This window comes from Pelobates fuscus, chromosome 10, assembly GCF_036172605.1.
Source record: "Pelobates fuscus isolate aPelFus1 chromosome 10, aPelFus1.pri, whole genome shotgun sequence".
NCBI lineage: Eukaryota > Metazoa > Chordata > Amphibia > Anura > Pelobatidae > Pelobates > Pelobates fuscus.
In genome coordinates, this window is record NC_086326.1 from 89,216,787 (window position 1) to 89,240,691 (window position 23,905).

Genomic DNA, 23,905 nt, shown 5'->3' on the forward strand with positions numbered 1-23,905 from the left:
CAGAGGGTCCCTGGGAATCCGCATACCATCCCTTCACTGTCCAAATTATTAATGTGACAGTTACACTTCTGTATTGGCAATATCAATTTTATTCACATTTGGAAGCCATTGATTAGTTTAGCATGTCTCTGATGCACTCAGCCAGTGAATGCTTTCCTAAAATGGAAATCTTTCGCTATGTGGATAGCACAGATAACTTGAAAAAGCATTAGGAGATGACCACTACAGTGAGCCATATAATGATGGGGTGAAAAGAAATAGGAGGAGGAAAACAATAATGCCATTGACTCAAAAGAAAGTCTCATAGATTTTAATTAGGAAGAAAGAGATTAGTGGGAGTAGGCAGAAGCATACGAAGAGAAATGGGAAAAAAAAAGTGTTTTAATTTGATATTGTTTTTTACAGAAGACAGGAGGAGAAATGAATGTGTGACTTGATTCTTAGGATGATTTCCAGATACAAAAGGAAACCTGTATCTCAAAATCTACAAATGTAAGTTGTTGATGTAAATTGCACTGCATATCAAGGTGGTTTACAGAATTTTAATGGTGTATTTAAACATACAGTTGGGCTAACTATAAGCAATCTGTGTAACTACACAACATTGTTTTTGATTAATAAAGGAACATACAAACATGTGTTACTAATGTTAGAGTGATACAGGCGGGATCTTGTTAAATGCTCTGCTTTAAAGGGACACACCAAGGCACCAAAACAACTTCATGTAAATAAAGTTGTTATAGTTCCAGCAGACCCCCGGAGGCACGCTTACCTCAAGGGCTTAGTTTAACCCCAGAGTTGCCTCCAGCAGTGATGTCCACTCCCCCGGCGCTAGGCATTAACCGATATGAATTTTTTAGAGCCGATATCGATAATCTGTGAACTTTCAGGCTGATAGCCGATAACTTACTGATATTCTGTACATTTACCATTTAAAAAAATAAACTACCGGTATTTCTACACAAATCTACTGTTAACTGAACATGTTTATTATTCATTAATTTTTTTGCAAATCTTTTTTTTTAATTAACGTAAATGCACAAAATATACATGCTAGACAGAATTTTGTATGTTTTAAAGAATATGTGTGTGTGTGTAGTGGGTGCAGTGAGAGTATTTGATTAGTGAATGCAGTGTGTGTTTGTGTAGTGTGTGTGTGTGTGTGTGTGTGTTTGTGTAGTGGGTATATAACAAATGCAGAGTGTGTGTAGTGTGTATATAATGAATGCAGAGTGTGTGTGTAGTGTGTATATAATGAATGCAGAGTGTGTGTGTAGTGTGTATATAATGAATGCAGAGTGTGTGTGTATATAATGAATGCAGAGTGTGTGTTTGTGTAGTGTGTGTATATAATGAATGCAGAGTGTGTATATAATGAATGCAGTGTGTGTTTGTGTAGTGTGTATATAATTGATGCAGTATATGTTTTGTGTAATGTGTATATAGTGAATGCAGTATATGTTTATGTATTGTGTGTATATAATGAATGCAGAGTGTGTGTGTTTGTGCAGTGAGTGTTTGTGTAGGTATGTAATGTGTGTAAAATGGGGGAAAGGGGCATTTTTATCTTTTTAACTTTTTTATTTTTATTTTGTTTTAGTCCCCCCTCCCTGCTTCTTACCTGGCCAGGGAGGGGGGATATGGCATTCCCTGGGTGGCCCAGCACACTCTTACTTACCTTCCCAGCAGCTCCCTTCAGCTCCCCTGTCTAACTCTAACCCGTGGCAATGCTCTGACGGCCGCGGGACTCGCGAGATTTAGACAAGGGAGCTGCTGGAAAGGAAAATAATAGTGTGCTGGGCCCCCCAGGACCCTGATGGCAGCCCTGGTCTGCATTATTGGCAATGTTGGTATCTTTATTGGCCGATACCGATATTGCGGAAAATACAAAATGTCGGCCAGACCGATAATTGGTCGATCCTTACCCAGCACCATCCAGCTTTTAAATTTTCAGATTCTGTAAGCGTGGAGTGCCGCTGGGCAGGGACGCTGCTGATTGGCTGAGAGTGGTCAGCTGATGCTCTCAGCCAATCAGTGACTCCCCATTTACAAACTAGGCTTGGAAAAGGTCCTGCAAAGATTGCTGGACCACACCAGGAAGGGCCTCTATTGTCTATCAAATGCAAACACTATATTTTCTCAGAAAAGACAGGATATGCATTTGTCATGCTGCAGGGATGGGCTCTTTGCAGCAGAACCACTACATTAACCCCTTCACTACCAATCACATTTTTGTTTAAAAAAAAAAAAAAAACACATTTATTTGAAGCAATTGATGCATAGCTTGAATATAAACATGTAACACAGCAACTTTGTGTATAGATTACTTTGCACCATGACTTAAAATTACAATTCTGTAAATTTACACATTTTTTTTATTGTTTACTTGTTTGTTAATCCTTTATAAAAAAAATATTTGGGAAATGAAAAGCTTTTGACAGTATACAGTGTCCTTTAGCTTTTAATTTCACACAGGATATAAAATGTTAGTAAAAAGGCAATTTTTCTCACAAACAGTAGATGTGACAAAAATAGATAAATAAAAAGTCATGAAAACAGAAAATCTGAGAACTCTGAGGCAAAAGCTTAGAGAAACTCCATAGCTTGCCCTTTTGGTTAGTTCCCATTTAGATCTCAAAAATGTGTTTGCTCACTTGTGCCATTAGAGAGAGAATTTATACCATTTGCATAACAGACTGCCACCCATAAGGGCAGTTTAGAACATAGAGACCACGTCTGGACCTTTTCACCTAGGGCGAGTCCAAACAAATGGATTTCAACAAAAAACTGATACTCTGTTTTTCTCTATGAGAAAGGATTGATTGGCAGGGAGAGCAGATGGGACTTACCAAAGGCACTCCTTGTGCTTTCCACCTATAGCAACCACAGAGCATGTGCTATGGTAGCTCACTAGCCAGCGATGCTAGCACTGGCTAGGGAATGTGCAAACTGAGTTTCTGACGTCATACTGTTCAGACGCTTGCATGCTGGCAACGAACCCAGCGTGTTGGCATCATGAAGCAGGTTTGACTTGCTTGGGTAAGTGTTCCCAAGCAGCACAAATCAGGGCAGACCGGAGATGGGTGTTACAAAAATGTAACACCCACCTCTGTAAGGAGATATCAGAGGGTCAGATAAGTGCCTGAAAGATTCACTTTATAACTTTTTTTTAAATGGCACAATATTTGTTTTGTTTGGGATACTAATGCCAGCATTACATTGTCTATTTTAAGCAATCAGTTTCTCACAAAAGCCATAGAAAATCACCCTTTACCCGAAGAAGCAGATTCCTTCTCGATATCACACAGCAGTGACCAATATGAAACTGCCTCAAAATGGTCAAGGTAATGTTTTCTATTTATGTTGATGTAAATTTCAGAAATTATTAACTTAGCCCATAATGAACTCAAAGTGATGAAATCTGTATTGTATTGTACAAAACATCTCAAATTGTTCTACCATTAACAAAACACGCATTATTAATTAAAACTTGCTTAATTGCCTGTTTTCGTTTTTACATGCATTTTGATAAAATTTACAGAGAAATAAATCTGCTATTATTATTAACATGTTGATGCTGAAGTTTATGGTCTTTTAGTATTTTAAAGGGACATGCATCATTTTAAAACAACTTTCTCATTCAAAAGCGTGCTGCTTTAAAAAAAAAAAAAAAAAAATAGTTTTCAAGTGATGTATATCCCTTTTATTTAAGGAATGTATTTCTCTTTCACCTGGATTTTCACATCCTATAGATTCTAATTTTCGTGTGTTCCGATATAAAGTTTTTGCAATGTAAATTTAGGGACTGTCAACAATAAAAGGCTTTTTTATTTGACATCGGCCAACACACAAAGTACCTAGTGAGGTCCGATACAACCCAGGAGAGAATATGTATGGAACCTAATTAACGTTTGGACCTTTGGAAGAGTCTTGCCTAAAATAGTCACTTCTTTACCGTAGAAATAATATTGAAATTGTGCTTGATTTGGGGGAGGGGGGTAAAATTACTCATGGAATGGTGTTATGCTAAAAAAAAAAAAGTCACTGTATGCTTTGAAATTCATATTCATGTAGGAAGTGATTATAGTAAATCTATATTTATATAATTTCAGTGAGTCTGATGTTTCGGACACATCGCAGTTCTCTAGAGCGGATGCTCAGGATTCCTGGTCAGAATCTCAGAGAGGGACTGGGTTTTCCACTGATAATAGCTCAGTCATATCATGGGGTTTCGATGTAAGTACTCCAACTCTATAATTTCTGTTTAGAAGCTGGGGATTCTTTGCTGTGCACAGTGCTACCATCATTGTAGTCAATAGAGTTGCATTTACATTAACTGATTATATAATAATATATTATATAAAGGCAACTGCGCCTATATCTTTATTTGATCTGACCAAGTAAGAGCCAGAGACTCAGTTACTGCATTTAGTGACATTTAGAACATAGAATGTAACAGTAAAATGATATACACACTATTAAGAAAAAAAATTCGTATAAGAGTGTGAAATCCTAAGTGTCCCTCACACACACCAAATACCAAATCCAATACAAAAAAGTGGGAAAACAACAACAATACATATATATATATATTTATTTATATATATATAACCATTTGGAAAAGGTAGGATATTGAAAAATCCTAGAAGTCAATGGGATCTATAAAAATCAATAAGACAACATAGCATAATACTGTATAAAACATATAAAATGTGAAGTATACCAAAAAAACTTCACAAACATATGGTAAATTCAGGCTCGTCACCCTCCCAGGGGTACACACGGATGTAGTTGCAAGATGTCACTCATATATGGGTAGTCTTCCAGACAATAGGCATATCTCCACATGGAGTGGAACTTAGATGGAAGTGTGGTACTGGAAACCGGGCATAGATGGAAATAAACCAAAGTCTAAACCAAAAGCTAAAATAACATATAAAAGAATAAGAGTACATAAGTCTTCAATATATCCAATGCGTTTCGTCCTACAGCTTGGACTTCCTCAGGGATATACATTCTTCTCACCAGGAATGCTTCTTAAATATGCTGGGATTGATTGCGATGGAATCCACCTGAATTCTGCGTGCGTTCCACCCTGGAACGCATTGACGCATATCTTGTGCATCTCCCAGTGGCGTGTGCCGATGATGTGTTCATATGAATGAAATCCAAAGTTCGTGTGCATGCGTGGACTGTTCGAATGAATTCCAGCATTTGTGCACATATGAACGACCGATTCCGCGCGTGTATTCGAACACTGTGTGAAAACAGCTGAACGTACTTAAAAAAAGGGAAATAAAAACAACAGGCGAATGGTCGCCATAAACCGAACAAACAAACGAATGGCATATATATAGTTGCTGGATGTCAAGTCAAAAGTGTTCTCAGCCTTTTTATTGTCATTTGTAGTTGTATGGGCTAATGTATCTTTTCACTTCCTCTTTAGCCAAGTAGCAAGAGAGATGCTGTGCAGTAGGTGTTGGAAAAGTCCCAATTTTATGTCAAACTGGCCCAATTGGTTAAACAAACCATGGGGACAGCATGTACACACCTTCTATGCAATGCGTTGGGGATAAGAGTGCCCATTATGTTTATTCAATAAGTTTATACAAATGTATTTGAAAATCAAATAATTATTGTGTATTTCTTTTAAATATTGTAGAATACATATGGACAGTAACTTTAACTCTTTATTTGAAATCTCTATATTTGGCTATCCCCTATTAGAGTAGTTTAACATTATACCATTACTCTGAATTGATTATTTTTTGTTTGTGTTTCCTACCAAAGATACAGGACTGCTATAGTGGTTATAGCTGATGGTTTATTGGGAAACTTTCCACATATATGGATATGATAACCCCCACAAGTTGTGTTTACTTTGTTATTCAGTCATTTAAGATTTATTTTACTGCATGTCCTATTGACTCTAATTTAAAAAAATAAAAGTGTATTACAAGATAACAAAAAAATCTAAAAAATGTATTGATCTGCTATTTGTAGGAGTTTGACCAGGCTGCCACACGACAAGTACAGAGGATCTTCACACAGATTGATGAACTGCTGTATGAAAGGAAAGCCAGCTCTCGTGTGCAAGATCTCCAGGAAGAGTGTCAAGAATGGACAGCACACTTTCCACACTTACGGTATGCCAGGTCCCATGCTTCTTGAATCTTATTGAATGGAATTGAATTTTACACATATTGTGATGTTCTTTTCCTAGTATAGTAAATCTAAACATTGAAAATCCCTAACATCTCTCCACATAACATTTATATAGTACACTTTCAGTTCATAATGCAAATATCACGCCAGGTATACAGAAACCTTTTATGTGTTGCCTATTCTGTATTGCTTTATTTTTGTTAACCTAATCCCCAGTGAAAAGTCACAAGGTAAGATGACTTTGGTTTGGTACAGAAACACTTGTTAAAGGACCACTATAGGCACCCAGACCACTTCAGCTTAACCCTGCCTGCCTTCATAGAAACTGCTATGTTTACATTAGGGTTAATCCAGCCTCTAGTGGCTGTCTCATTGACAGCCGCTCGAGGCGCTTCTCACTGTGGTTTTCACAGTGAGAAGATGCCAGCGTCCATAGGAAAGCATTGAGAATGCTTTCCTATGGACTGGCTGAATGCGCTCGCAGCTCTTGCCGCACATGCGCAATTAAGCCGATGACGACCGAAGGAGGAGGAGAGTCCCCAGTTCCAAGGGAGCCCGGCACTGGAGAAAGGTGAGTGTTTAACTCCCTTCCTCCCCCTTCAGCCCGGCGGGAGTGGGACCCTGAGGGTGGGGGCACCCTCAGGGCACTATAGTTCCAGGAAAACAAATTTGTTTTCCTGGCACTATATTGGTCCTTTAAGTTCATTTTACTAGGCCAAACACATCATTGTCTTTCTTTTCTGATTTATAAAAATACTGATTTAGTTTAGAAGGTGTGTTTTATAAGACTACATACATTAAGCCTTTTAGAGATGAAATGGTGAGCAAGACATTATGACAATGGACTGTACAGCGGAAATGTTATGATTTTAATATTTGTTATATTGACATTGCAGAATAAAAGGGAAGCAAATAGTGACCCCTTTAGATGATGGCTACAGCTGGCATATCAGTCAGCCCTGTGACGTTTCTGAATCTGTGGTGGGACACAGCCGTACACATGAAAAGGATACAGGCGAGTGAGTACACATTTAGAGCATTTATACTTTTGTCATAGTAATCTGTATTATACACTCAATATACTGTAGTATCAACTATATCTAAGCTTTATAGCTAATTCTGAATCCTAGTATTCTCATTTTTCCGTGATAACTTGTTTTGTCTCCTTGCTGCTTGCCTTGACGTTTCCTATCTAGCTCTAACTTTTGTTTTGAGATTCAGTGAATGACTTGATATCCACTGCTCCTTTGGATCTTACTCTCTATAGACTTTCCTCTATGTACCATATCTTGTGAAGTTGTGTACTTTTGGTAATTCACCAGATGCGCTACGTGCCTCCAGTGGTGTTCATTTAATAGGCACCGCTTGCATGTGTGCAGGTATGTTATTTGGCATGCCTTGTATGGAATATCTTTACAAAATGAGGATCCAGCTCACCTGGAAATTAATCAGGCCCCAATAAGTTAAATGGTATTCAGAATTAATACATTTTAATGCACTAAATGTAAACATGTGATTTATATGAAGCATGTATAATCCCAAGGTAGCAGCAAGTATCATATCATAGCAAGTAGCATACCATTGGAATACTGTAAATTGATGACGGTGGAATGTTGAAGCTAGAAGGTTTTGTTTGACATTGACAAGGCTCAAATCCTGTTCCATTTTGAACACCAATCAGCAAACTGCTTAATAGTTATTTGATCAATGACTCCTCAACGAGAATATGATTAACTCTGCCCTCGCGGGGGGGGGGGGGGGGGGGATTAAAATCTGGGATTAAGGATTCTAAAAATTTTAAATGACGACATGGGCACTAGAAATAGATGAATGCATACCTAGCAGTAAAATAGCTTTAGAATGACAAGAAGGATACAATAAATATGTGAAAACTAAATATAGCTGGTTAATTTGTTACATGTGTGAAAAAAGAACATATTAAGTAACCATGTGTATATTTAGATTACCGGAGCTAAACATTTTTCTCCCTCTCTCTTTCCTATTTTTTTTTTTTACTTTTTAAGATTGGGTATTTTTGGCACAAAATTAAAATTTTCTTCTAAAAGTCATCCCAGTACTCCAGTTTACTTTTTCCTGAGTGGTGAAGAAGACCAGCAGGAAGATGATGTAGGAATCCTTCTCTCAGAAGGGATAATAGAGGAATATTTGGCATTTGATAGCAGAGATATGTGAGTCATAGCTATTTATTTTATTAAGATCTTAGCTTAAACTGACCAAGGCAATAAGTATGTATCAGTCAGAACTCTTTCTTCAAAATCTTTCTTCCAACCTCTATAAGTTAACAGAAAAAACATTGACATGAAAACTATGTCTTCAAGTGATTGATGACCAATAAATAAACATTAAAAGGAACACTATAGTCACCAACACCACTACAGCTTAATGTAGTAGTACTGGTGTCTATAACATGTCCCTGCAGTCTTAGTACTGTAAACCTTGCCTTTTTACAGAAAAGGCAGTGTTTACATTGCCACCTAGTAACACCTCTTGTGGCAGTCATTCAAACAGCCACTAGAGGTGCTTCCCATCTCACTGCTGCACAGTGTGCATCACTGGCGTTCAATGTCTCCACACTGCATGAAGACATTTAACGCTCCCCATAGAGATACATTGATTCAGTACATCTCTATGAAGAGATGCTGATTGGCGCAGTGTGGCGTTTTAACGCACATGCGCAATAGCCTTCCATTACTTTCCAAATTTGAGCTCAGCCATCGAGGTGGGGCTAGCTGCGGCAAGACCAGGGCAGCAATGGAGAAAAGATAAGTAAGCTATCTTTTTACTGCACAGAGAGTATAGTATAGTGTCCCTTTAAGACAGAGTATGAATTATACATATTGTGTTCTTGGAAGTTTTAACAAAAGAACCGGTATTAAATTAAGCTTCCTGAAGTCATGAATTAATTATAGAATATGTTCAAAATTGTTGATGTTTCCTCGCTCACTTATGAAAAAGGCATACTCCACACATTTAAATCATTGTAGAACATGGTTTTATCTCTATAACTGTAATGGGTACTATAGGCCTAGTAAATTAAAGCAACTCTGTCACCGTCTGGGTCTTTGCATAATTTCCAAAGACCCCGACTGTGACTTTCCTGCTTGGCTTCATGGTGTAGGGTAACGTGAGCTATACTTTCCTGAATTTGTCCACCGCCACCATGCTCTTCCTGCCCGTCCTCTTCAATTCCTGGCGCTTCAGCAGTTTTGTCTAGTAAATGCAGCTTTTATAAAATCAACGAAAGACGTTGTTTTTTTTTAATTATTTTTTTTGTAGGGAAGATGAGCTATTTGAAAAGACCAGAAATATGTCATTGGACAGTCTGAAGATGGGATATCCCCCCATTTCTCCAAAACACTGCAACAAGGAGGCAGTTCTTGCATATCTGTTTGACGATGTGTGGAGAGACGTTGTGGGGTGCTTGGAGGAGCTTATTTGCAGGCATTGGGAAGAATCCATTACAGGTAAGATGAAAAGTGATATTCAAGCCTCATGACAATGCATAAAATGCCATCATTAAACTTTGCTCATGAAGAATGATGGGACTAAGTTCCATGTTAAAAATTCTGTCATGCTTTTCATATTTCATGTTAAATATTTTCAGCTGCTGAATTTTAAACGTATAGGAACACTATACAATTGAATTAAACAGTGTTGTAAAGAAATAATGTTTCTGAACAAGTAACATTGACATTCCTCCAATAGATGTCTGAGGGCTAAATACAGAGACTAGCTCTCTTTATACAGCACTTTGTTGTAAATCCTGCATGCAAAAGCTGAAATGTCAACATGAGAAAAGGCTCACCTGAAAGATGGTCACACAAAACACAGACACACCATCATGTTTAGTGCCTGGGCACACATCATGATGGACCTAGGTTTTCTAGCACAGGGTTATGTAGATAGATACAAGATGGTTTTCTAGCTGAGCCGAGGGAAATCGTGATTCCCCCATCCCCACTCTAAATACCATCACATACATATAACTAACTTCTCACATACTTCTTTTTTTATTAATCACACAAAGACACACACACACATATGTTTAGACAAACTTAGATAAATAGGCAATCACACACTAAACACACCAACTTAGCAATACATTCAGATAGCCACAATCATTTGTTATGCAAATCTTATATAGACAATTCTGGTGTATGAGAGTAAACCATTGAAACCATGTGTACATGATTCCAGTAGTAAAAGGATTCATTTTCAAACCATATAGAATGCTTTCGATAGATCTATTCTTCTAAAATTAAACTATTAGCAACATTTCTGATCCTGTTCCATGGTACATGCAAGCTGTTTTAATTTAGAGGTAAATTCAATGTATACATATTGCAAGTGAATGTAAACAGTGGGGGAAAAAGAAACTATTAAAAAAAAATAATAAAAAGGGGGGGGGGGGGGCCTTCCAACTCTTTGCCAAATGTTGATTAAAAGGGAGCACAATAGAACCACTGTAAGAGGTGGACTGTAGTTGTTGTGGTTCTTCTTCTAGCCATTGTTTCTTGTGCTGACTAGAAGGATATAGGGAAGGAGTGATTTGATGTTCAGATGCCTACGACCTGGCAGCAAAGCCGCTGTTCTGGCATGATGGGGTAAATGCTCTGTTTTGAAATGTTTGCAAGTAAGTGCAGGCGGGACCAGAACATGGTGTGACAATATTGTAACACCCACAGAGCTGTAATAATGGTGGCTCTGGAGCAAGGATGAGCTGTGTTAAAATCTAATAATTTTCTACTGGATATATCATTAATCTTTAAATATTTTATATATATATATATATATATATATATATATATATACTGCATATGGAGGGGCGTTCTTTTAAAGTGAATCCGCCATAATAGATAAAATCAAAATGACTAAAAGTCTACTTAAATTTTACTTTTTAAAAGCTGGTAAGTACTAATTATATTTTTGAACTGACATATCTTTCATTATCTGAAAGTGCATCCACAGATCAAATACATTTATTTGAGCAAACTAAAATTACTAGATTTTCCTTCTTACATGTGTTCATTTTCTTTCCCCCCTATTAAGATGATGACTGCCACGGCATAGTTATTAAGACTACTAGAGTAGAAAGTGTTAATCCACATGCACAATTTCAGCTTCCTCCATTGACGCTTCCACCAGTTTTTCATGCCAAACCTTCTGCCATCTCCACAAATCTGGTAAGTAAAAAATCTTCATATATACATGCCATGCAAAAATACATGTACTATAAAACAATGGGTGTGCTTGCCTTAGGGTACCTTCTCATTCATCTTTGTGGTAGTCCATCAATGTGTAGTTAAGTCACTGTGAAGGACTTGATGCAAAGGTCACTCCAACCACCATGACCACTTCACTAAAGTGGTTATAATGCCTGTAGTCTGTATGTACGGCTATGAAACGCTGCACATACAGATATTAACAACTCTGCTGCTAGATATGCAACCCAACTGATTACACACATACAACAATTAGCCTAAGATAAAATGAGCCAGAAGAAATTACATTAAAAGGATACTATAGTGCCAGGAATACAAAGCTGTATTCCTGGCACATTCGCTCCCTCTTCCTCCCCTCCCTTGCATCCTCCTTCCCTGCTGTGGTGAATAAAGGGTTAAAAAACCCTTTATTTACTTAGCTGATCCCAGCGCCGATGTCCCTCAGACCTGGGTCGTGGCTTTGCCTCCTCTGATAAGGGGACGCTAAAGCAAATGCACGGTGAGAGCTGCGCGTGCACTAGGCCCTCCCCGTTGGGAAGCATTGGTTCCATGTTTTCCTATGGGGAAGTAGCGGACGCTGGATGTCTTCATGCAGAGCGTGAGGATGTCCAGCGTCAGTTACCGAACCAAAAGTAAGTTAACATCCAGGAAGTACCTCCAGTAGCGGTCTAGTAGACATCCACTGGAGGCAGTCTTAGTGCTGCAAAGTAAACATTGCAGTGTCTCTAAAACTGCAAGGTTTTAAATTGCAGCACTAAGTGCACCCAGACCACTTCAATGAGCTGAAGTAGTCTGGGTGACCATAGTGTCCCTTTAACCCCTTAAGACCGCAGGGTGTTCTATGCCGTCCCCATTTTGGTGGCTCTAAACGCCGCAGGGCGGCATAGAACGCCCTGCGATCTTTTGTACTTACCCGGTCGCCGGCGATCCCACGCCGGCGATCGCGGTATGGGGGACTTTCCTGGGAGCCCAGGGAGTCCCCCTCCGTCCTCTTCGGCCCCCCTGGGCCATGTGATCGCGAGGTCCTTGCGAGGACCCCGCGATCACATGGACGGCATAGCCGTCCATGTCAATGCCAGCAGGGGGAGTGCCTGTAATGACAGGTACTCCCCCTGCTGTCTGAAAAAAAAACAAAAACGTTAAAACAGTGTAAAAATAAGATTATATATACCGTATTTTTCGCTCCATAAGACGCATCACACCATAAGACGCACCTAGTTTTAGAGGAGGAAACCCAGAAAAATTTTTTTAACAAGCTATCCCATAGTGTTTTTTACTATGGGAAAGTTTGTTCAGAATATTTTTTTTTCTCCCCTGTCCAATAGTGTTCCTTACCACCCACTCCCCTCTCCTGTCCCATAATGATCTTTAACCCCCCTCCCCTATCCCATAGTGATTTTTAACCCCTCCCCCCGTCCCATAGTGATTTTTAACTCCTCCCCCCCGTCCCATAGTGACTTTTAACTCATCCTCCCCTGTCCCATAGTGTTCTTTAACCCCCATCCCCTTGTCCAAGTGTTCTTTAACCCCCTCCTCCCCTTGCCCAATAGTGTTCTCATCCCATAGTGTCCCCCCCATCCCCCCATAGTGTCTCCCCTCGTCCCATAGTGTTCCCCCCCTCGTCCCATAGTGTTCCCCCCCTCGTCCCATAGTGTTCCCCCCCCTCGTCCCATAGTGTTCCCCCCTCGTCCCATAGTGTTCCCCCCCTCGTCCCATATTGTTCCCCCCCTCAACCCATATTGTTCCCCCCCTCGTCCCATATTGTTCCCCCCCTCGTCCCATATTGTTCCCCCCCTCGTCCCATATTGTTCCCCCCCTCGTCCCATATTGTTCCCCCCCTCGTCCCATATTGTTCCCCCCCCTCGTCCCATAGTGTTCCCCCCCCCCTCGTCCCATAGTGTTCCCCCTCCCCTCCTCCCATAGTGTTCCTCCTCCCATAGTGTTCTCCTCCTCATCCCATAGTGTTCCCCCTTCCCCTCCTCCCATAGTGTTCCCCCCTCCCCTCCATAGTGTTCTCCCCCTCCAATAGTGTTCTCCCCCCCTCCCCTCCAATAGTGTTCTCCCCCTCCCCTCCTCCCCTAGTGTTGCCCCCTCCACCCCTCCCACAGTGTTCCCCTCTCTCCTCCCCTTGTCCCATAGTGCACCCCCTCTCCCCTCCCCTTGTCCCATGATTACTTACCTGTCTTGTAGCGTGGGCCGGCTTAACAGCGCACACCGCGGTACTGGAACTTCAATTTCAGGTTCCAGTTTCCGGCGGGACTGAAAGGAAGTGTGCACACTGAGTGCGCACTTCCTTTCAGTCCCGCCGGAAACCGGAACCTGAAATTGAAGTTCCTGTACCGCGGTGCGCTCTGTTAAGCCGGCCCACGCTACAAGACAGGTAAGTAAAGCTTCATATTCGCTCCATAAGACGCCCAGACATTTCCCCTCACTTTTGAGTGGAAAAAAGTGCGTCTTATGGAGCGAAAAATACGGTACTTAGATCATATATATATATATATATATATATATATAATAAATATATATGATCTAAGTATATAGATACACATATACACACATACACATAAATATACATACACTGTCTACGTGTATTTTAATATTAATATATACATAATTATATATACAGGATACAAAATTACCGGCACTCAAGGATTGACAATATTTCAAATCTTCATTTATTTAGAAGACAAAGATCGACGTTTCAGCTCCTCACAGGAGCTTTCATCAGGACACCTGAAAGCTCCTGTGAGGAGCTGAAACGTCGATCTTTGTCTTCGAAATAAATGAAGATTTGAAATATTGTCAATCCTTGAGTACCGGTAATTTTGTATCCTGTATTATTTAGCCACCAGAGCACCAGGTAATTTTTCTCATTATTGAAGTTGGAGTGCAGGGGTTTTCTGGATTCATAATTATATATATATATATATATATATTAATATCAAAATACACGTACAATGATATTGATTAAATATATATATAAATTTAATTATATATTTATATATAATAAAAAAGAAATACATATATAAATACGTTAAAAAATAAAATTAAAAAAATAATAAAAAATAAATAAAAAATATATAAACATGCGTAATTTCGTTCTAACTGAATTTTAAAATTAATATATATATATTGATATCAAAATACATGTAGAACAAAATAATATATATATCTATATACGTATATATCACTATATATACACACACACACATATATATAATAATTCTACGTATATATTTATGTAATAATTTTATTAATTACAATTTGCAGGACCTGCCTGACAACCCAGGCCGAAAGTTCAGGGAATTTAATTTGCTAGCACTATATTTAACCCTGTAACTTTCCAAGACACCATAAAACCTGTACATGGGGGGTACTGTTTTACTCGGAAGACTTCGCTGAACACAAATATTAGTGTTTCAAAACAGTAAAATATATTACAACGACGATATAGTCAGTGACTGACATTTTTTGCATTTTTCACACACAAATGGCACTTACACTGACGATATAATTGTTGTGATACGTTTTACTGTTTTAAAACTAATATTTGTGTTCAGCGAAGTCTCCGGAGTATAACAGTACCCCTCATGTACAGGTTTTATGGTGTTTTCAAAAGTTACAGAGTCAAATGTAAGGTTTGCGTTTCAGTTTTTTCACATTAAAATTCGCCAGGTTGCCTATGAGACTTTATGGTAGCCCAGGAATGAAAATTATCCCCATGATGGCATACCATTTGCAATAGTAGACAACCCAGGGTATTGCAAATAGGGTATGTTCAGTTTTTTTTAGTAGCCACTTAGTCACAAACACTGGCCAAAATTTGCGTTCAAATTAGTTTTTTGCATTTTTAAATATTTACACTAACTGTGGCCAGTGTTTGTGACCAAGCGGCTACTACAAAAGACTGGACATACTCCATTTGCAATACCTTGGGTTGTCTACTTTTGCAAATGGTATGCCATCATGGGGGAAATTCTTATTCCTGGGCTACCATATGGTCTCAAAGGCAACGTAACCTATCTGGCGAATTTCAATGTGAAAAAACTGAAATATGTAACACGCTATATTTGACCCAAAACACCATAAAACCTGTACATAGGGGGTACTGTTTTACACGTGAGACATCGCTGAATACAAATATGTGTATTGTATTGCAGTAAAAGCAAACAGTATTTTGACATTCACAGTTAAAATGTCACGTAGAACTAAAAAAAAATAAAAAATCTTATTTTCTCCAATTTTTTTATATATTTTTCATATTAAATTATGTTCCATACCTAAATATTTGATGTTAAACGAAAGCCCTGTTTCCCCTGAATAAAATGATATATAATAAGTGTAGGTGCATTTAATATGAAAGAGGTGAATTATGGTTGGACAGACATATAGCGCAAATGCCAGGTTTTGTTTACGGTTTTTTTGGATCACAACTTGTACATTTGGCTGCGGTCTTAAGGGGTTAATGGAGTAGAAAAGCCCTTGTGTTTTGTTAATTTTATTTCACATTGTTCTCCGATATACTGTTATATTTAGAACATATGTCTCAGAATGCACATGATCTCAGTTTGTTGTTTATACCATGAGTTCCTATGTAGGTGTGTTGTTGTTGTTGTTGTTGTTTGTTCTGGAATGAATGTTTAGATTAGTATCAATTACATTTTGACCTGCTTCTATTTAAATAAATATGCAATTAGAATAATATATAATGATGCTCTTAAATCATAAATATATTTACATTTTGGTAAAAGTTATTATTCTGAATAAGCACTCAGAATGTTTTTTAATTTATATAATTTAAAGTTTCATTTCAAGCAAGACGCCACACATATAATGCAAAATGTATTACTAAATTATCTTAAAACCAAAAGCGAGGTTCTTGGTTTTGGTCACTTAAATCTTGGTACGATCTATGTGGCCATTCAGCTGGAGATTGCAAAGGAAGATGGACCTATTGGATTTTCTTTTAAAAAGCTAGAATGAGATAAGTGGGCTGTTAGGGGGACAGTGCGGGGCTCTAATGATACCTTGCTTCACACTTTCACCCAAATGCGGCAAGTCCCCTGAACCTGAGTTAAACAAGGCAGGGATGCAATAGCACTTTTCATTGGACTCTAGATCCCAGGTAATGAATTGATGTCTCACTGTGTTACCCAAAGTTAAATGTCTGAATGAATTTAGTTCCTGAGCGTTCTAAACATGTGGGTTTAATTGATAACTACCCCAACTTATGTTTTTTTTTTAAATTGATCATGCATAATTTTAGAATGTGTTTTGGGTTTCTTTTTTTCCCCTCTCGGTGGGTGGGGGGAGGGTGTTATGTTTTAATGGGCTTATCCATGCCTCATGCTGTTTAAATTTAGAATTCAGAGACAGATCATGTTTTTTTTTATTTTCTGGAAGTACATTTGTGCTGGGTATATTAATTTGAAAATGTAAACTACTTTTTTATTTTCTGTTTTGATTTCTACTTCTCATTATAAGCTCCTATTCTGATCTTTTCTTTTTATTTATTCCTCTCACTTCTGTCCTTGCTTTGGCCTCATTAAACACTCTAGAATTCAAATGATAGATGCAAAACCAAAGTCAAAAAGAGTGGAAAACCCTCTCACGTATGTATGACCAAATAACACCCATCTCATGCTAAAGATTCTGTTATTCACAAATTCTAGTAATATTACTGATTCTCTGCTACCTCATCAAAATATAATTACATTTTCTTGTTTTGATGTTTAAAACATTACAGCTTGTATTCTGTGGTGGTAAAAAAAAATAAAAAAATAATAATGCAAGGATGCTTCATCATGTGCTGAAATCAATTTTGTTTTGCAGGCTAATCGTTCTCATGGGGGAAGCATCTCCAGTTCACGTAATCTGAACGACTTGATAATGATTCATGGATTCCCATTGCAACAGAGGAATCTACATCTGTGAGTGTTGACAATCTCAACAGTAAAGATATTTTGCATCTTTATGTTTTCGTATCAGACATTTGACTTTGAAGTGTGTGCTCCTACAAATGAATCCTGTTTCAATGTATCTGAACGTATTTTACAGTTGGTAAATGTAATTCTACTTCTGTAAAGTAATTTCACTGTAGTGGACTTTCGTGGTGGGGCTGAATTATTCTAAAGAAGTGCTAACAAAAGACACAAGCCTTTGAGGAAGCATTGGATTGGCTGAGATCATCAGGATTGATTATCTCAGTTGGCGAGGTGTGGCAGCCACAACCGGGCTGGCTCGGCGGGGGAGTAAAGGTGAGTACATTTTAATAATATCGTATTTTCTAATATGTGCACATATATTTTAACTAAGATTGTAGAAGAAAAACAATAAAACAACCAATTGAATGTCCTACCCACAGTGCGCTATGCCATGCTAGATGGAGTAGCTGATGGGAAGGAGGAGTTCTATGCACCCCTTCCTGCCAGTCACCCTGTCCCCTCACTGGGTGACACTTGGGATAAAGGCAAAGTCAGTTTGTTGTTTTTTTGGGTGTAGAAAACCGTGTCCTATATTTTGAAAATACAGTATGTAGAGTTTATGTTCATACATAAACATTGCTGTGTACAGGTTAACTGCATACACCAATGTGGCAATATATGCCAGTTTATGATCATTGTTATTTTTTATTTGCTTAATTAATTATTTCTACAGGGCTTCTGACAACTTTGCTTTTAATGTGTTTTGCATAGATCTGCATGAATTGTCTTTATCCGGATATTTGTGCAGGGTAATTGTGGAGTACCATATTTTGGATTTTGAATTGTTGTTTTCTTTGTTGTTCACATTTCTTCCTTTATCCTTTTTCATGTCATGCAGCGATTCTGATGAGAAATCTCCTCTGAGGCCAACATCTGCTGCTCTAATCTCTGGCAAACCACGTGCTGTCCGCTTGTTAGAGCAGAGCTCCTCATCCTTGTCGTGTAACGTTTCATCAGCTAGGAGACGCAACCCTCCACGCACTCTGCATCCTATCAATAATAGTTCATCCAGAGCTGGGACACCAAAAATGGAAGAAGTCATCAGAGGAACACGACTGTATGTCTACAGACCTTTATATATATTTTTTACAATGTAGAATGTATGTATATATAGATAGTCCTGCACTTCTAACTAGTCCTAAAAGTTACTCACCACTGCAAGCCTAGAGTGTTCATGGCACAATAACCAGGGGTGAATTTCTTCTTGCCCGGGCTTAATTTTCACACCATAATTCTAAAATTATATTTAGCAGTAGTAGTAAATGGAGCTTTGAACTTATGCATGTGCAATAAAATACTCAGCAGATTAGAAATGTGTATTCCATGTATCATTGAAAGGATCACTTTTAGTTATATGGCACATTTAAAGGGACACTAGTCACCAAAACAACGTTTGCTTAATAAAGCCGTTTTGGTGTATAGATCCTGTCCCTTCCATCTAACTGCTCAATTCTCTACCATTTAGGAGCTAAAACACTTTTTTTATGCACCCTAGTCACAGCTCCCTGCATGTGACTTACACAGCCTTCCTAAACACTTCCTGTAAAGAGTCATCTAATGTTCATACTTCCTTTATTGCAAATTGTGATTACTTTTAAATTTCTTATCCCCTGCACTGATAATAGCTTGCTAGAACCTTCCAGAGCCTCCTGTGTGTGATTAAAGTTAAATTTAGAGAGCAGGAGGTAAAAACCATTAAAGTAAGTTACAACTGAACTAAAAGTGAAACCATTTTTTCCATGCAGGCTGTGTGAGTCACAGCCATGGGAGGTGTGACTAGGGCTGCATGGACAGAATCAAGAGTGATTTAACTCCTAAATTATAGTGAATTGAGCACTGAATCTTCAGAGGCATGATCTATACACCAAAACTGCTTCATTAAGCTAAAGTTCCTTTAGTAACTATAGTGTCCCTTTAACCATTCTTTTCTTGCAGGTGTTTTTAAAAGGGGGTTATCTTTATATTTAATATTGCTCTATGTTATATTTGATGCACTGTAACATGTTTTGTTTTCTTGTTGCTGCTTTATTTGTCAGACATGCTACAAATGACCAGCCATCAAGTTCTCCTGTATCTTTCACCAGAAACAATCTACTGCCACCTATTGGTACCTCAGATTTAGATCACCAGAGTATGCCTGGGTCACGAAGGCAGACGGTAAATATTAAACCATTAGAAAACTAAAGATCCAGCACTCCTTTTTTGTGAGAATGAAATACTTTGTGGCCTTTATTATGTCATGTTTTGACCATGAAAGGCCTTGAAAGTAGGCCAAAACATTGTCTTTCATTACATGCATATACTGGATTGTGGTTCTAGGCTTCCTTCACCCCACAACTTACCAGTTAAGAGTGCTCTCCACATATATTGTATGGTAATATATATTATATATAAATTATTGTATTAAACACCTTGCTTAAGCAGTCCTAATTTGAAAATTGTTTAATAGATACCTATAATATAGATAGACATGTTTACTGCAAATAAACCGCTAATTGTTAAATAACCCATACATACTTTTACTGTTTATGCCTAATTACCTACTTTGTCGTTTTGTGCTTTATGCTCTTATACAAAATATAAATTGTGTACATTTTACTACAAAAACAATGTTATTTGTCATAAATCAGCTAGTCATAAATGTGCAATATATAACCACAAAAGACCTTCAGTACATAATGTCCCCAACATAATTTGTACCCAATATTTCCTCATTACAACCTGATTTTGAGTTAATGTATTTATTATGTTATATTGTGTAATTTAAACCACCCTGCAAATGGAGTATTTTTCATGGGGAGACTAAATGTTGTTCATTCAATTATATCCACTTTAAGTTTAGTTTGTATGAAGAAGTGCACTAAAGGTAGATCCCCAAAATGATTTAGAACTAATTCTTCTGTCATGTTTTGCCATTCTAAAGCACAGCAAAACATCACAGGAGTTGTAGTTTGACACCATATGTGGTTTTATATTTTTGGCACGCCTATAGAGCTTGGGGGGGATTTAAAAATATGTGATTATTTATAATTTATTGGCCAAGAAGTCTGCTCTTTACAGCAGACTGGGGCAACTATTAATTTGTATCCTCCGAAGATTTGCTTTACTGGCCTCCCTGACCATCATCTGACCTCAAACAGCCAAGCAGAATACAGTTTTTATTTAAAAAAGTTGGCTGTTTTAGTCTTTCTATGCAGTCCCTCGTTTAAAATATAAGGCTGAGCAGTAAAAGGGAACATCTAACAATTCCCATTAGATTTCTATATACATTTGAATGTGTTTTGAGTATCACGTAAAAGCCTTTTACATTAAGGCATTACTGACACTTTAATAAGCATTCAAACACTAATATCTACTACTTTGAAAGTAATCTACTATTTTTCCAGCCAGATAACCAACTGGGGAGGTCCTTCATAGTTTATGATCACACAAATCTGCTTCGTAGGAGAGGATCTGATGGATTAGGTAGGATCCTGGTATACATATTTTCCCACTTTTAGCTTTTTGTCACGAATAACAAAGTGAATATTGAACTATTAAAGGGACAATGTAAGCACTATAACCATTTTATTTGATCAAATTGGCTATCATTTCTAGTCTCCCCTGGCACTATCCCTTCATTCAGTGTTAAACCATTTTCAAGCAGTTTAACATTGAATACGGCTCACTGAGTTCCCATAGCCCCTTCCCCACTAAAGGTGTTGCTAAGGCAGAGCTTGCACACTTCTTCTAACCATACCATTTCATACCTGAATGGTCACAGTGATAGGCTGAAAGTGGTCAGTTGACACTTTCAGCCAATCACAGCCACCCATTTGCTACTTGCGCTAATGCTTCCTTATTAGCTCAAGCAAAACAGAGGGGATGAGCTGTTGGGAACTCTCATATAGCATTAACATATTAAAACGGTTTAACACTGAATAGAAGGATGATGCCAGGGGACTCCTGACACTATAATCACTTCCATGAGATGGAGCTTCTACAGGGCCTACACTATCCCTTTAATATAGCATAGAAAATGTAAGCAGCTATGCTGGTGTCTTAGCTATCTCTTTCTTTCTTTCTTTCGTTATCTTTGCAAATCATCTATTTTTTTCACTTACCTGTTGTGTTCTGTTTTGTTTTGACTAAATAATATCGAAAAATGCTGTATGCTTTGCACCATAAAGGAAAATGTGATATTTTTGAAACAACTCTAGGGAAACCTCAACATGCAGACAATGGCTGCAAACTGTAGAAAGGGCTATTCACTAAGCTGGGATTTTGTATTTGTTGGCCTAAATTCATTTATCGGTTCTCCACAATGCCAATTTTCGAATGGTCAAACTGTACCAGATTAAACAGGCATTCCAGTTTAAAAAAAGCCTTGAGTGGTATCTTTCAGTGTCCAATCTGTTGTCCCTCCTCACATGTTCCTCTCAGAGCAGAATGTATGTATCTCAAAATAAAAAGATATATACACGAATGTAGTACACTTCCAGAGTTGAAATAAAAAAGTATTTAATGACTTACATATAGGTAAAAAACAAACGGCTTGTCACCATGCACGTCCTACGCGTTTCGTCCTAGATATGGACTTCCTCAGGGACTTGGTGCAGTAAAGTGCAAAAACGAAATAGCAGCACATGCTGCTATTTCGTTTTTGCACTTTACTGCACCAAGTCCCTGAGGAAGTCCATATCTAGGATGAAACGCGTAGGACGTGCATGGTGACAAGCCGTTTGTTTTTTACCTATATGTAAGTCATTAAATACTTTTTTATTTCAACTCTGGAAGTGTACTACATTCGTGTATATATCTTTTTATTTTGAGATACATACATTCTGCTCTGAGAGGAACATGTGAGGAGGGACAACAGATTGGACACTGAAAGATACCACTCAAGGCTTTTTTAATTCTGCAAATCTGTGAGTGACCAATTGTAACTTTAAATCAGTGCCAGTCCCCACACAGTTAAACGCTATGTTTCTTTATTGTATTTATATTTAGCAGATTTTCCCCTATCTATGTGCATATATCTATTGAAGACAAGAGGAAGTCTTCGGGGAGTTACCAGGATACTTCACCTGAAACATTAAGGGAAGTCCTGGTTTGCTTTGAATCACATATATATAATTTTCTTCACTGGGTTGTGTTCACATATATTGTTGTTTTTGATTCCAGTTTTAAAGACAAATAGACTTTAGGCCCCCCTTGTGATTAGAAAAACAGATTTATTATTTATAGAGTGCCAACAAATTCTGCAGTGCTTTACAGTCATAGAATTGGGATAATAACAAGCAGTTGACATACAAAATATTAACATAGACAAAAGGTAAACAAGGCCCTGCTTAAACGAGTTTACAATCAGTGAGGAATGATAATCTGTTTATGACATGGTGTCTATATATTTGAAAAACACAGCGACAGTGAGAGAAAGAAAACTTTCACTGAAGTTGTAATGGTTGTAGGGTACTGCGGGCATAACCCAAAGTAGGAGTAATAAGGAAGACTCGAGCAGGTCCGATAGCAGTCTAGATACCCTAATTACAAGTTTACGGTCCAATGGTAGGCGTAAATTGCATTATTTACAAGAAAGTAAGAAAATATATATATATATATTAACCCCTTAATGACGAGTGACTGACGAGGTCCGTCACTCTGGGGATTGCCATAACGACGAGTGACGGACCTCGTCCGTCACCCGTTAAAATTAACCCCAGATTGCCACAATCGCGGCGATCGCGAGGTTAATGGTGCTCCGGTCTGCGTCTGTATTAGAGGCAGACCGGGAGCACCGACTTGCGCTGTCCCAGCACATGTGCTCGCTCTGACAGCATGTCAGAGCGAGCATATGTGCTGTGTATACTTACCTTCCACCTCCCTGCACTTCCGGGTTCACTGTGAAGTGCAGGGAGACGGATCTTCACTGATCCTTCCCCCTGTAAAAAAAAAAAAAAGTTAAATTTAAAATCCCACCCCCCTTTACCCAGTTTAATACAAAATTAACCCCTTCCCTGCCAATTGATCACTGACTACAGTGATCAATTGGCAGGGATTGCATTTTACTATGATCTGACCTTTTTTTTTTTTTTTTTTTTTTTAACCCCTGAGGGTTAATTTTTTTTTTTTTTTTTTACCCTCAGGGGTTAAATTTATTTTATTAATTAATTTAAATATTTTAAAATTATAAATTTAGCTAGCTGGGGAGGATGGAAGTTAGTGGGGAATTGGGGGATTTAGTGATTTTAACAAGGGGTTAACATTAAAAAAAGTTTTAAAATAAGCTTTAAAAAGTTAAAAAATTAAGTTAAAAAAAAGTTTTAATAACGTTTAAGTAAAAAAAAAAAAAAAACCTTTACCCAGTCCAAATAAAAATGAACCCCTTCCCTGCCAGTCAATCACTGCCTACAGTGATCAAAATACAGATCACAGTATTATACTGTGATCTCATTTTTTTTAACCCCTGACGATTAACTTTTATTTATTTTTTTAACCCTCAGGGGTTACATTTATTTAATTAACTAATTTAAA

General features: G+C 38.0%; 1 protein-coding gene across 6 annotated transcripts in view; it reads left to right on the forward strand.

The window, feature by feature from the left end:
- Window positions 1–408: 408 nt before the first annotated feature.
- Window positions 409–23,905, forward strand: part of FAM149B1 (family with sequence similarity 149 member B1) — a 29,854-nt gene continuing 6,357 nt past the window's right edge. For 2 of the 6 annotated variants that reach the window (XM_063433971.1, XM_063433972.1), the window contains exons 1-13: window positions 409–492; window positions 3,234–3,344; window positions 4,113–4,236; window positions 6,004–6,146; window positions 7,062–7,184; window positions 8,190–8,354; window positions 9,463–9,650; window positions 11,236–11,369; window positions 16,967–17,020; window positions 17,241–17,338; window positions 18,231–18,449; window positions 19,429–19,549; window positions 20,779–20,857. In XM_063433971.1, the coding sequence (XP_063290041.1) occupies window positions 425–492; window positions 3,234–3,344; window positions 4,113–4,236; window positions 6,004–6,146; window positions 7,062–7,184; window positions 8,190–8,354; window positions 9,463–9,650; window positions 11,236–11,369; window positions 16,967–17,020; window positions 17,241–17,338; window positions 18,231–18,449; window positions 19,429–19,549; window positions 20,779–20,857 (1,627 nt within the window). In that variant the 5' untranslated portion in view covers window positions 409–424. The remainder of the gene's footprint in view (window positions 493–3,233; window positions 3,345–4,112; window positions 4,237–6,003; window positions 6,147–7,061; window positions 7,185–8,189; window positions 8,355–9,462; window positions 9,651–11,235; window positions 11,370–16,966; window positions 17,021–17,240; window positions 17,339–18,230; window positions 18,450–19,428; window positions 19,550–20,778; window positions 20,858–23,905) is intronic. The other 4 variants (XM_063433974.1, XM_063433976.1, XM_063433973.1 and 1 more) reach the window with 3 other exon arrangements.